The sequence below is a fragment of the Carcharodon carcharias genome, chromosome 2, assembly GCF_017639515.1.
Source record: "Carcharodon carcharias isolate sCarCar2 chromosome 2, sCarCar2.pri, whole genome shotgun sequence".
In the NCBI taxonomy this organism is placed as follows: Eukaryota; Metazoa; Chordata; class Chondrichthyes; order Lamniformes; family Lamnidae; genus Carcharodon; species Carcharodon carcharias.
In genome coordinates, this window is record NC_054468.1 from 101,402,004 (window position 1) to 101,417,360 (window position 15,357).

General features: G+C 43.1%; 1 protein-coding gene across 8 annotated transcripts in view; it reads right to left on the minus strand.

Moving 5' to 3' along the window:
* Positions 1–523: 523 nt before the first annotated feature.
* cep63 (centrosomal protein 63) overlaps positions 524–15,357 on the minus strand; it is a 97,231-nt gene continuing 82,397 nt past the window's right edge. For 7 of the 8 annotated variants that reach the window (XM_041182945.1, XM_041182949.1, XM_041182947.1 and 4 more), the window contains 2 exons: positions 12,190–12,529; positions 524–1,692 (listed from right to left, as the gene is read on the minus strand). In XM_041182945.1, coding sequence (XP_041038879.1) covers positions 1,543–1,692; positions 12,190–12,529 — 490 coding nt within the window. In that variant the 3' untranslated portion in view covers positions 524–1,542. The remainder of the gene's footprint in view (positions 1,693–12,189; positions 12,530–15,357) is intronic. The other variant, XM_041182950.1, reaches the window with a different exon arrangement.

A 15,357-nucleotide genomic window follows, 5' to 3' on the forward strand; every position in this document is an offset into this window, starting at 1 on the left:
GTCAACCCTCCATCTAACATTTCCTCTAACCCACTCATTCAAGATTAGATCCTTGGGTGGAGAAGCGCAGAGACTCAAACACAAGAGCAAAATACTGTGGATGCTGGAAATCTGAAATAAAAACAGGGTTCTCTTTTTTGTTTATTATTTCACAGGATGTCAGCATCACTGGCTAGGCCAGCATTTGTTGCTCATCCCTAATTAGCCCTGAGAGGTGGTGAGCCACCTTCTTGAACCACTGCAGTCCCTATGGGGTAGGTACACCCACAGTGCTGTTAAGGAGGGAGTTCCATTGTGGAATTACTCAAGCAGCATCTGTGGAGAGAGAAAAAGAGTTGAAGTATCAGGTCTGTGACCTTTCATCAAACTATGGCTCCGTGTCTGTGCAATGCAACATGAGATCATGTATATTACAACAGGCAAAATAAAAACGGAAAGGACTCATTGTTGTTTTTATACAAATCTAACATGCATATAGATGTCACATCTGTGTACTTCAATAAAACAAGCTGGAACAAGCTTCTTCAATTGTGTATAAAGTTTATTGATAAATCTTATGTACATAAATATACAATTATAAATTAGCACTGGAGGTTTCCTTTATAAAACAAACAATTAGCTTCATTGATTAGTCTTTTCAGGAAGATGCAGGTCCTTTTAAGTAATACTGACCAATAGGCATGGGAACCTACTACCAATACATAACTGACAAAGGATAAACTGATCAAAAGCAGACTCTGAACTCATCAGTTTCATTCCTTCGACTGCACGAATAAAACTCTAACTTTTTGATAGAGTTTGAACTATTTGTTAACTGGCATTTATCCACCAGTTTATAATGGTGTAAAAAGTGTAAACATGATTTCAGACATGTCTAAAATACTGGTCATTCTTGGGCCACAATGTTGTACCAAAATACAGCTGTCAAGCAGATAGATTATTGTTTCCTTTCCTTTAACAGAAGCACCCATTGTTGTGTTTTGGCTAGTTTATTGGACAAGTAGGCCCAATTCAACGTCTTTAGCACAGCACCAATATGGAGTCTTCAAATGATAGTCTTCAAATGGTTCACAAATGTGTTTACTCATAAATACTGATGTAAACATGGCCTTGCACTTGACACTTGCAAAGTTGGGCTGTTGTAGGCACTGGAGTAGTTTCTCGGTGCCATCTCTGAAAATCGAAAAATTCAGGGACAGAGACTGGATTTTAGGGGAAGAATAAGAGCTTGAAGTAAACCTCCAAGAGTGGTATAGAGTGCACTTTGAGGCATATGCCGGCTGCACTGCTTTAGACTAACGTGATTACAGATCAGTAACTTTGGTCAGGATGAACAAAAAGCTACAGTACCACAGGTTATTAAGAAACCAGGAGAAGGATAAGTCAATGCATACTCTAATATACATTAGGTACAGTTCAAAGAACCAAAATGTAACAATCACCAAGGCTGGACAGTACACACAATAGCTCCATTTTATTCAGACTCACACTGAATAATGTCCATTATCTGGAGCCTGGGAGCTGTGTTTGGATCACAGTGGACTAAACATATTTGTCAATGGTTCTTTCGCTTTCAGTTTTGAGTTCCTCAATGTGCATGTCTAGACGTTTTAAGAGCTGCTGTGATCTCCTGTCCTCTTCCTCAAGAAACCTGACCGCGAATGATGTGTTGGTAGATGCAATTGTTGGGCTCTGAAATACATTAACCAACATGATTACAAACAATAAATGGGAGGACTATCTATTTTGAGAGAGACAGATAAATTAGTGCTACTAGTATACAGGTGTGAGCTGTTTTACACTATGTGCTCATATCATTAGTTGAGCCTCTTAACAACCTGCAGAGGAAGGAGACATTCTCATGGACTGGATATAAATGTGGATCCCTCGTGCAAAAGCTAAAGTCCTAACCAAATACATTGTGCTATTCCATTGTATAAATATGATGTTGCTATGAGCAATTTCAGGTCACCTTTTATGGTTTTTTTAAACACTAGCCGGAAAATTGGGCAAAGCCCAATAACGTGTGTGGGTATTGCAAAGCATAATTTACCCACATCTGTTGCTTCTGATGCAGGCAGCTTGCAAACTTTGTGCTACCTGTTAATTTGCATGATGACTGCATGCAGCCAGCCGTAAACCTGGCTGCAAGCAAGGGGCCCCAAGTTTGGGCAATACTCGCACCACTTAAAGCTGTTCTGCATCGCTTGAATGGAGAGGGGGATTCTGGCAGGATAATATGTTGGAAATGGTTGTAGAAGAGAGTGTGAGCACGAAGGACACTGAAATATGGCAGAACAGGTCATGAAGCGTGCTCCAAAGCTGTGGGAGTTTGCTGTGTGTGAACTGGTGTTGCATTTCCCACATCATAACAAAGACTATTCTTCTAAGGTACCTCACTGGCTATAAAGCATTTCAGCACATCCGGTGGTCATTACAGAAATGCAAAACTTTGTTTTCTTTATCAATCATGACTCATACTGCACATTCATAGTTTCATCTCACCTTCACACATTGAGAACTGGTGCACGCCTCACACCCACATCTCACAACCTGCACATACAACCAGCAGTTCAACCATGACAAGCACATCACCCAAATACATTGCAACACACTCACTAACACAGTTCCTTCTCTATTGCAGATAATAGGTGCATAAACTGGAGGCAGCAGCACCAAGCCCACAAGGGGCAGACAAGGTTGCAAGTCCTAACTAGATAGAAGAGATGATGGTTGCCGTGATTAGAGCAGCTATTGCGAATATTGGGGCAAGCAGCGGGGCTGAAACAATTCATAACAGCATCCTGTTACATAATCCTCCTCTCTTGCATCCTATAATTTCTTTTCCCAGTGGTCCCACCACAGCAGCCATGTAATCTGGGAGAGTTTGGGTTGGGTAGAAATGAGAAATGATAAAGGCAAGAAGTCACTTGTGGAAGTGGTGTACAGGCCCCCTAACAGTAACCACACAGTAGGACGGGGTATAATGGAAGAAATAATGGGAGCGTGTCTGAAAGGTATGGCAATAATTATGCAGATTAAAATCCCCCATCTAGACTAGGAAAATCAGATGAGGAATTCATAGAATGTTTTTGGGATAGTTTCTTAGAACAGCACACTCTGGCACCAAGCAGAGAGCAGGCTATACTAGACCTGGTACTGTGCAACAAGATAGGGTTAATCAATGACCTCATAGTGAAGGCACCCCTCAGTAGCAGTGATCATAATATGATTGAATTTTACAGGGAGAGTAGAGTGGGTCCAAGACTAGTATTTGAAACTTAAATAAGGGCAATTATGAAGACATTAAAGTGGAGCTAGCTAAAGTGAATTGGCAAATTAGGTTAGAGGATAAGTCAATAGAGATGCAGTGGCAGATATTTAAGGGGATACTTCAGAATATACAGGATAGAATTAAAGATTGTTCCAAAGTTAAAGAACAAGCATATACTTGCACAAAGATGGGTGGCAGGTCAGATGATAGGGTAGAATATAAATGATGGCAAGAATGACCAAAGGATTGATAGGCAAGGAAAAATTAGAGTACGAGAGAACGTGAGCTAGAAATATAAAGACAGACAATAAGAGTTTCTATAGGACCAGCGTTCACTTTATTAACTCATTTCTTTTTAAAATATTTACAGAAAGTGAGTCTGGGAAAATAAACAGATGGCAGATGAATTGAACTGGTACTTTGCATCGGTCTTCACTATACAGGATGCAAGTGACATCTCAGAAATAGCAGTAAATCAAGAAATGGAAGGGAGGGAGGAACTTAGGAAAATTACAAACACCAGGGAAGTGGTACTGAGAAAATTGTTGGAACTGCGGGCTGACCAGGACCTCATGGACTTCACCCTAGGGTCTTAAAAAAGTGGCTAGTGAGACAGTTGATAGTTGATCAAAATGGAGTGAGATGGCTGCAGCATTGGTTTTAATTTTCCAAAATTCCTGAAATTCAGGGAAGGTTCCTTTAGATTGGAAAATAGCCAATGTAACTCCTTCATTCAAAAAGGAAGGGAGGCAGAAAGCAGGAAACTACAGGCCAGTTAGCTTCTAATACTTTCCCTATGACAGATATTAAGCTATTATTAAAGGTGTTATAGCTGGGTGCTTGGAAAAATTCAGGGTAATCAGGCAGGGTCAATATGGTTTTGTGAAAGGGAAATCATGTTTAATTAAGTTATTGGCGTTCTTTGAGGAAGTAACATGGATAAAGGGGAACCGGTGGATGTGATTACCCAGAATTTTTCCAAGTACCCTGCTATAACACCTTTAAGTTTCTAGAAGGCATTTGATAAAGTGCTATATCATAAGTTACCCCGTACACAACGAGCTATTATTTTTCGCAATAACCTACCGGCATGGATAGATGACTGGCTAGCTGACAGGAAACAGAAAGAAGGCATTAATGGGTCTTTTTCTGATTGGCAAGGTGTAACAAGTGGTGTGCTACAGGGATCAGTGCTGAGCCCCAACTTTTTACAATTTATTTAAATGACTTGGATGAAGGGGCCTAAAGTATGGTTGCTACATTTACTGATCACACAAAGATAGGTAGGAAAGTAAGATGTGAAGAGGATAGTAGGAGGCTACAAAGGGATATACAAAGTGAGTGGGCAAAGACCTAACAAATGGAGTATAATAAGGAAAATGTGAAATTGTCCAGTTGGGAAAGAAAAATAAAAAACATTTTTTTTTATTCATTTATAGGGCATGGGCTTCGCTGGCTGGGCCAGCATTTATTGCCCATCCTTAACTGCCCTTGAGAAAGTGGTGAGCTGCCTTCTTGAACTGCTGCAATCCCTAGAGTGTAGGTACATCCACAGTGCGGTAAGGAAAGGAGTTCAAGGATTTTGACCCAGCGACAGTGAAGGAACGGTGATATATTTACAAGTCAGAATGGTGAGTGGCTTGGAGGGGAGCTTGCTGGTGGTGGTGTTCCCATCTATCTGCTGCCCTTGTCCTTCTAGTGGTCGCAGGTTTGGAAGGTGCTGCCAAAGCAGCCTTGGTGAATTTCTGCAGTGCATCTTGTAGGTGGTACGCACTGCTGCCATTGTTCGTCGGTGGTGGAGGAAGTGAATGTTTGTGGATGAGGTGCCAATCAAGTGGGTTGCTTTGTTCTGGATAGTGTCAAGCTTCCTGAGTGTTGTTGGAGCTGCACTCATTCAGGCGAGTGGAGAATTTACCATCTCACTCCTGACTTGTGCCTTGTAGATGGTGAACAGGCTTTGGGGAGTCAGGGGGTGAGTTACTCATCGCAGGATTCCTAGCCTCTGACCAGCTCTCATACGTGGCTAGTCCAATTCAGTTTCATATTATCTAAATGGTGAGAGACTCCAAAGCTCCAACATGCAGATTGATTTAGGGGTCCTCTTGCATGAATCGCAAAATGCTAGTATGCAGGTATAGTAAGTAATTAGAAAAGCCAATATAATGTTACTGCTTATTGCGAGGGGAATTGAATACAAAAGTAGGGACCTTATGCTTCAGTTATGCAGAATTTTGGTGAGACCATATCTGAAGTAATGTGTATAGTATTGGTGTCCTTATTTAAGGAAGGATGTAAATGCATTGGAAGCAGTTCAAAGAAGATTTACCAGACTAATACCTGGAATGGGCGGGTTGTCTTATGAGGAAAGGCTGGACAGATTAGGCTTGTATCCTGGTTTGTGGGCTGGTTTAGCAGGGTAAGAGGTGACATATGTTTCAATCAAAAGATCCTGAGGGGTCTTGACAGGGTGGAGAGGATGTTTCCTCTTGTGTGAGAACCCCTAGTACTAGAGGCCACTGTTAAAAAATAAGGGGGTTCCCAGTTAGGACAGAGGTAAGGAGAATTTCTTTCTCTGAGGGTAGTAAGTCTTTGGAAAACTCTTCCTCAAAAGGCAGTGGAAACAGAGTCTTTGAATATTATGGCAGAGGTAGATGGGTCCTTGATAACCTTTCACCACTTTGCTTATCAGGGTAGATAGGAATTTGGAGTTGAGGTTATAATCAGGTCAGCCATAATCCTATTAAATGGTGCAGCAGGTTCGAGGAGCCAAGTGGCCTACTCCTGCTCCTAATTCGCATGTTTGTATGTACCATCTTCCCCACTGAGTATCACCAACTATGCTGCAGCCACTGGGGTAGTGCCATGTAGCAGCACTAGGACACGGAAAGCCATAAGGAAACAGATACTAAGGAAATGCACACAGCTAACATTTATATGCAACATGGTATGGCTTAATTCATAAGTTTGGTTGGTATACTTATTTTTTTGCAGCTTTTTTGTATTATAGCCAAGCGGATACTGCGATGGGAGGGACAGTAAGGTGTGGGATTGTTGGGGAATTGGAACGGTGTTTCCTAGGATCACAGTCAGGTGAGCTGATCATGAACAGCCTGGCCAGGAAGGAGCTGTATGTTGGTTGCCTCTTCTCTTTGTCCTCCTCCTCCTATATATGGGAGCAAGGATTGTTCCCTCGGCAGGATTGTGCAGCAGACCACTATGAATCTTGGCACATCCTCTGCAAAGTACTTCAGGGCTCCTCCAGCAAAGTCTGAGCAGCATAAGCGTGGTTTAAACATCCCAACAGTCTGCTTGACCATATTTTGTGTGGCAGCATGGTTTCCATATGCATGCTGCATATTTAACGTACAAAAGTCATGTGCTAGGTGGTAGCTGATGGTGTTTGTGGCCCAGCAGCCTCTGATTTGTCCTGGTGGCTCAGATGCAGATGGGACTGTTGCAGAAGGAAGACATCATGACTGTTGCCAGGATACCAGGCATTGACCTGCATGATTCTCTGCTTATGGTTTGCACATCAGTTGGACATTGAGGGAGTGCAATCTGAATTAAAATGCACAGCAAAGCAATGGGCACACAGTCAACGGCATCTTGCACCTTAGGGAAGCCTGCAATCTTCACAAAGCCCTGTGCTCACTCTGCCTGCTTCTTTCTGGCAAGAGAGAGTGAAATGTTGCCAGTTCTCTTGGATATTTAAATGGAGAGAAACATCAGAAACAGAATGTTTCAGTGCGGAGGGATCTGGGTGTCCTCATGTATGAATCGCTGAAAGCTAGTATGCAGGTTCAGCAGATATTAAGGAAGGCAAATGGAATTTTGGCATTTATTGCTAAAGGAATAGAGTATAAAAATAGGGAAGTGTTGTTGCAACTGTGCTAGGCATTGGTGAGACTGCACCTGGAGTACTGTGCACAAGTTTGGTTCCCTTACTTGAGGAAGGATGTAGTTGTATTGGAGGCGTTTCAGAGGAGGTTCACTAGATTGATTCCAGAGATGCGGGGCTTGTCTTATGAGGAGAGATTGAACAGTTTAGGCCTATACTCGCTAGAGTTTAGAAGGATGAGAGGAGATCTAATTGAGGCATATAAGATGCTAAAGGGGATAGACAAAGTAGACACAGAGCAGATGTTTCCCCTTGTGGGGCATTCTAGAACGAGAGGCCATAGTTTTAGGCTAAGGGATGGTAGATTTAAATCTGAGATGAGGAGGAATTATTTTTCTCAAAAGGCCGTGAATTTATAGAATTCACGACCTCAGAGTGCAGTGGATGTCGGGTCGCTGAATAAATTTGAGGAGATAGACAGATTTTTAATTAGTAACGGGTTGAAAGGTTATGGGGAGAGGGCGGGAAATTGGAATTGAGGCCGAAATGAGCCACGATCGTATTGAATGGCGGTGCGGGCTCGAAGGGCTGAATTGCCTACTCCTGCTCCTAGTTCTTATGTTCTTAATACAGAGCCTCAGTGGACAACAAATTGGAAATGTTGCAAATATCACCTTCTCCAGCCTGCAAGCGCCCAGGCACATAAAAATTCATCACCATGGTCACCTTCACAGCCACTAGCAATGCCGTCCTCACCCTCTACTGAGCCTGCAGCAGGTGGTAGATTTCAATGAGGTGCCCTTAAGGCAATATCACACCTACCCTTTGTAAACACAGTGATATCAGCCTCCTCTAGGAACTTGCCTGAAACACTGTTTCTTACTGAGGATCAGGAAGGAAAATTGCTCCCTGAACCCTCTTTGTGGATGTGGTCTCCTGCAGAAAGCCCATTGTCCACCTCCCTCTTCCAACAGCCTGTCTTACTCTGTATTGCCTCTGCCTATTCTCCTCACCATGCTGTAGTCCAAGTGGGGTGCAAACTACTACACCTATGGCTGAGAACAAGTGGACTGTGCAGAATCCTCCAAGTCAGGCGTATCTCACATCACTCGCCATAGACTTGAACCATTTTAAAGAATTTAGAAACCAAACATTCCTACAAACTCTGCAACAGTCAGTAAAAATCAAACTGGCCTGACAGTTGATGATCCCTTGAAATAGCTCTGGTGGGGCAGCCTTCTGCTGCTGAACAGCTGAACATGTGTGTGAGGTGAAGAGAGGGCAAAAGCTGTATACTCCCAGCTGACACTCACTGCTCAGGTGTTAATGCCCTCATCAAAATGGCACCAGATGTGGCTTGCACCAGAAGCATGTGGTTTACCCCAGACGGCACTTGAGGCAAAAATAGCACTCATAATGCCAAGAAAACAGGCAGTCAACAGCATGATTTCAAAGACACTATGGGTGAATTCTGGTCTTCTCGCATGGTGAAAGATTCAGAGGCAAACCAGTAGATTACTACCCAACTTAAAAACCCTTAGTACTTGCAAGATTCAGGGACTTGGGCCTTTTCATTCTGGAAAAATGTAGGGAGGCATAATTAAAGGATTTAAAATTACATTTAAAGGATTTTGTACATGTAGCCATTTCCCCATGTGCTTGCTAATTTATCAAAATGAAATATTCTGTCTACAAGTTACGTGAGCATAAGGTTTAATGGCTTTCTTTTCAGAGAGTCACTGACCTTTATTGGCATTAGTGGTCGATCACAACATTGGGGCAGATTTACAGCAAAGATTCAAAAGGGAACAGGACAAGCTCTTAGAAGCGGCTCATATCACAGAGTTTACAAAAGGTATATGATGCATCTTGTGGTCATTTACCACCTAGAGCTAGTTTTTGATGATCGTCAGCAACAACTTGCATATATATAGCACATTTAACATAGTGAAATATCCAAAGGCACTTCACAAGAGGATATCAGACTAAGTTTGAAAATGAGCGACACAAGGAGATATTAGGACAGGTAACCAAGAGCTTGATAAAAGTGGTAGGTTTGAACAGGCTTCTTTTTATGAAAATGCATGTTCCAAACGCTTTGGCCAAATATTCTGCAATCATTTGCAAATGCTACCACTTTCCAAACCTGATAAAATTTTTCCACAGCTGGCAATCATTATACAAACTTTGGAAGTTAGAGAACAAAACGGGTTTCAATGACTAATGGTGGAATCATCCTAGATTTGCACTAACTGCAGCAATGGCTGCTTCTCACGCTGTACTGTCCCAGCATCAATTATGCAATTCCGGCAAACATGGCATTTCAATGCCGGACTGGTTTTCATTCGCCCGCCACCCCATCACCTCTCCGCTTCCTCACACTGGGCGCCATATTTAAAATGCATCTGTGTGCACATCTTTCAGTGCTTCCAGCCCAGGAATGCCGCATGGAAGACATGGACCTGAAATACAAAACAACTGCAGCCCCCAGGTTTAATGATGTGCCCGTTGAGCGCATTTTGGATGCAGTGGAGGCTCGCCGTGATGTCCTCTACCCCTGCTCTGGCTGCAGGATGAGCAGTAACATCACCAATCAGGCTAGGGAGATGTTGGCAGCTGTGGTCATTGCAAACACCTGACAAAAGACGACAGCCATCCAGTGCTGAAAAAGGATGAATGATCTCCGTTCTGCCAGGGTAAGTCACTCTTCTCATCACGCTCAACTCTCAAACTCACAAACCCACCACACAACCGCAGGGAGACTCCCATTCTCTCATGCACAGCTTCATTGTCCTCATCCCATCCATGGGACCACTCACCACCCACACATGCCAGGTATACTTATCATTTTACTCTCTCCATCTCTATTCATGCAGGACAAGCTCGCACACAACAAGAGGGAGAGGCTGCAGACTGGTGGAGGAATGCCTGAAATCAAGGCCATCCAACAGGCCGGTGAGAATCTGGGCTGTTCCTGTGTTGTCGGTGAGGCTGGCGGTGCTCTCCCAAATCCATTAGACAACCACGCTTTCAGTGGCGTGTACTGTTTCACAGACTACTGCCATGCACTAATTATCTCCCCTTGCTTCTGCAGGCACATCTGGGAAACAGCCAAGGGAGTCCACGACCCAAAGCCTCCAATCAAGCCATGATGAAACTTCTGAAGAGGAATCTGAACGCCCTTGTCCCCGAGGAGCCATCCCTGCAGCTTCAGTGGACCCTGGAAGATGCCAGGGGTCTGTGACCGACTGAGAATGTAGGAGTCGTGGACACTCCCTGGAAGTCGAGTGCAGACCTGCAGGGTGTGTTTGTGGTGGTCACACACCAGCTGCACATTCAGTGAATGGAAGCCCTTGTAGTTGATGTAGTTGACTGCTTGTTGCCATGCATATCTGAGCACCATATGAGTGCAGTCGAAGGCACCCTGTATCTGTGGGGAACCTGAGATCTAGGCAAGTTCAATAGCTCTTGCATCCTGGCTCTCCTGGTCCCAAGTGAAATTCACAAAGTTGTGTGCCTTCACAAAGATGGTGTCTGTGACCTTATGGGTGCATTTGTGGGTGGAGGATTGCGATATCCCACAGAGGTCACCTGTGGAGTCCTGAAAGGAGTCACTGGCATAAAAATTGAGTGCTGCAGTCACTTTCACAGCCACTGGCAGTGGATGTCCTCCATGTCCCAGTGGGGTCAAATCCTGCAGCAGCTGGCAGATGCCTATTTCACATGTTCCCTAGACATGCGCAGAATTCGGTGACACTGGTTCTAGGTCATCTGCAGGAATGAAAGGTTTCGACTTTAGACCCTGGGTCTGGACAGACTCCGCCCAGCAATGGCTCATTGTGGCTCTTCAACGGCGTATGCGGGAGTCAGCATCACCTCATCTTCCTGAGGGTACTACTTCTCCATCTGCACAGCCAGACGCCTCCGCTGCTCTCTTCTCCATCATCTCTGCTCTCTGTATGCCACGAGGCATACAGCTAGTTCACCAGGCTCCATGCTCCTATGTACTCCTCCTGCAGGATGAGAGAGACCTAGACTGTGGTGTTCATGGTATGATTTCAAAATTTTCAAGTGATACGAAGATTGGAAAGGTTGTCAACTGTGATGAGGATAGTCTTAAATTTCAAAAGGGACATAGACATGTTGGTGGGTTGGGCAGCCAAGTGACAGATGAAGTTTAATGCAGAGAAGTGTGAAGTGGTTCATTTTGGCAGGAAGAATATGGAAAGGAAGTATAAAATAATGGGAAAAACTCTAAAGGAGCTGCAGGAACAGAGGGACCTCTGTGTATATGTACCATAAGTTACTGAAGATGGCAGGGCATGTTGAGAGAGCAGTTAAGAAAACATATAGAATCTTAGGATCTATTAATAGTGGCATTGAGTACAAGAGTAAGGAGGTCACATTGAACTTGTATAAGACACTGTTGGACCTCATCTGGGAGTACTGCGTCCAGTTCTGGATACCATACTAGAGGAAGGGCGTGAAGGCATTGGAAAGAGTACAGAGGAAATTCACAAGAACAATTCCAGGGATAAAGAGCTATAAAGAGCTGTAGCTATGAGGATAGATTGGATAGGTTGGGACTGTTTTCCTTGGAGCAAAGAAGGCTGAGAGGAGACTTGATAGAGGCATTCAAGATACTGAGGGGAATGGACAGGATAAATAGTGAGAAATTGTTCCACTCAAGACAGCATCAAGAACTAGAGGGCACAGATACAAAATAATTGGCAAAAGAAGTCAAAGTGATGTAGAGAAAATTTTTTTCACCCAAAGGGTGGTTGGAGTCTGGAACAAACTTCCTGAGAGGGTGGTGGAGGCAGGTTTGATCGAGATATCAAAAAGGAGTTGGATTGCTATCTGGAAAGAGAGATTGTGCAAGGTTCTGAAGATAAGGCAGGGGAGTGGGACTAGGTAGAATGCTCTTTCAGAGAGCCAGTGCAGACACGATGTGTCAGATGGGTCCTTCTGCACTGTAAGGATTCTGTAATTTATATATTTCAGAATAAGATAGAAATTCACTGTTGAGGAGAATGCAAGTGTTTGATATACAATAAACGTACAATATATTACTTACCAAAGGCAGAAATTGTTCGCTGGGAGGTGAATGGACAGACTGTCCTGATACATTGTCAGAAAAATCTGCTTCATTTTCATCTGCAGACAGGATGACACAGGAGGTGATCCTGTGCAGGGATTCAGAAAATGAAGCATCAGATGAATCACTTTGAATGGCATTGGAAAAGCCCCTCTCAGTAAATCGGCCCTCTGTAAAATTGGGGAAATCAGACTCTGAGCACGGATGCTGGCTTCGCAGTGCCTGTTTGTCTCCTTCAGAGTGGACAGCCATCTCCTGGAGTCTGTTCTGAAGCTCTCTGAGTTCCTTCTTATGTTCAAGCTGGAGCTCCTCCACTCGTCTACAAATATTCAGAAAAGTTTTCAGATTACACAACTGTTCCTCTAATTAATGGAATTAAAGCAACTGCTGGAAGCTGTAAAACATCAGTTCTCCAGTGAGTGCTGCACTGAATCAATTACCTTTACCACTTTACACATTTTAAGGGAATTTTGATCAAAACATATTGCTCAAAAACTATTTTACACCTCTAGGGAAGGAAAGCAGCTGTGCCTTTCTAGCCTGGTCTATATATGACTCCATTATGCTGCAGGGTGATCTAGTGTTCAGTAGTCTAGTAAGCCATCTAGTTGTGTCAAAGCCAGTACAAAGAATAACGGAAATAAAACAGGGTGGACCACTCAGCTAAACACTCTACCTAATAGCATAGGGGAGCAACTTCACCAGCTGGACTGCAGCAGTCATGTCAGAAGGCAGCCCACCACAATGTTCTCAGGGTAACTAAGAATGGGCAATAAACGTTGGCTTTGCCAGTGATGCCCACAGCCTGAGAATGATGAAGAAGGTTTTATTTAACCAAAATTTGGAATGCAAAGCAATCACTTTTGAAGATCTCCAACTATGTCTTTCACCATCATGAGCTGCAACAGAGAGCTCCTGAACTTCTCAATTCTGGATGGGGCACTTAAAGCAAAAATTATATTGCAGTTTCGGAAATAAATGCCTGTAGATTTACTTTTTTGTCATGAGTACAGTGAAGATCTCTGCCAACTCTTCAGGTTACAGAATCAGCAGTACCACTCAATGTTACTAGGCTCCACCTAATTCAACATTAACCCAATGATAAAATCTGACACTGCAATGAAGCCATGTCTTATCAACAAGTTTCTTCATCACGATGTAACATCCAGCTCAGAAAAATACTCTCTTTTGGATGGTAAGAGGCATTACTAAAGGTGGCTCACTAAGTTTTGTGCATCATAGTTTGGAGCTTTTGAACTCGAGGAGATTGGGGAGAGGAACTTGTAATGAAATTCTGGAATTATAATCACACTACACTCTGCTCGGGGTGGTATAGTGGTAATATTATTGGACTGATAATCGCTTGATAGGACCTCCCAAACCCATGACCTCTACCACACAAGGACAAGGACAGCAGGCACATGGGAACACCACCACCTGCAAGTTCCCCTCCAAGCCACACACCAGCCTGACTTAGAAATATATTGCAGGAAACTATGTTCACTGTTGCTGGGTCAAAATCCTGGAACACTAACAGCTCTGAGCATGTACCTACACCACAGACTGCAACAGTTCAAGGTGGTTCGCCTCCAAGGACAGTTAGGGAAGGGCAACAAATGCTGGCCTAGTCAGCGAGCCTCATATTCAATAAAAGAAAATTGCAGGATACTTGTAACTTAAGCAAGTTAAGTTCTCCTTCCTTCTCCAGAACATCTTCAACTCAGTTTCTTTTACAATACATTTCACTCAATTAGATTTTCTCAGTTATTTCCATGATGCATTAGATACATGTCTGCCTCTTACACCCTACAGTTGCCTTCTAACTCTTTTTGAAGCTATTGTAGCACTTCCCAACTCAGGTCACGAACCACTAGACTCATCAGCCAGCTTTGTCCATGGTATTCACCATCATCAATAAATTGCCTCACGCATCACCCTTCAACCGCCACGTAAGTAAGAAATGAAAGAAGCTATTCAGCTCCTTGAATCTGTTCTATCATTCAATTAGATCATGGCTGGTTCAGTACCTCAACTACATTTAACCATCTTAACTCCATACTCCTTGAAACTCTTATCTATCAACGGTTTATCCATCTTGTGCCTGAAATTGCAATTATTCCAGAATCCACAGCATCTTGGGAACTAGTTCTAGATTTCCATTATGTGAAAAAGTGCTTCCTGATTTGACTCCTGAATAGCTGGCTTTAATTTGTAGTTATGCCCCCTTGTTCTGGATTCTCCTAACAGATGAAACAGTTTCCCTATTCTGTTGATCCCTGTTGTATTTAATTGAGTTCAGAAGGTTGAAAGATGATTTATAAAGTTGTTTTCATAATTTAACCCTGGTATTATTCAGATGAATTTGCATCGCTCCCCCTCCAATATATCCTTCCTTGAAGATCATTCCCCTGAACTGAAAACGATCCTGCAGATGAGGGTCTGATCTCGACTCAAATACATCTGAAACACTCCATTAGTCTTTTTGATTACCTTTTGTAATTTTATGTACATGGACATGCAGATCTCTCTACCCTTTCATAGTTCCAACTCTCTAATTGAGAAAACATTCCCATTTGGCTTTCCCAGGTCCAAAGTGGATGATCTCATATCTTCCCGCATTGAACGCCATCAGCCAGGTTTGCCCACACCCTTAGCCTGCTTAAATCGTTTTGTAACTTCTTGCTTCCACCTATATAACTTGCTAAGTCTCCCAACTTAGTGTTATCTGCAAACTTGATAGGCAGTTCTCTATTCCTTCAGCCAAATCATTGATTACATGGTGAAAAGCTGAGGCTCCAGAACAGATCCCTGGGGAATACCACTTATCACATCATATCACAATAAACCTCTCCCTTTATCCCTATGCTTTACCTCCTACCTCCATTACTAACCACAAGGTTACCTCCAAATCCAGATACTTGCATTTTTGACAATTTTCTGTGCTGGAACTTGAAAAATGCCTTCTGGAATTCCATTCTGACAAGATTCACACGCTACCATGTTAGTAACCGACTCCAAAAATTGAACTAGATGAGTCAGACTTGAACTACACATACATTATTAAACTGACAGGTCCTAAGTTACAACTGTGACTACACTTCATTGGCTGCAAAGCACATTGGGAAGTCTTTGGGTCCTGAAAGACAC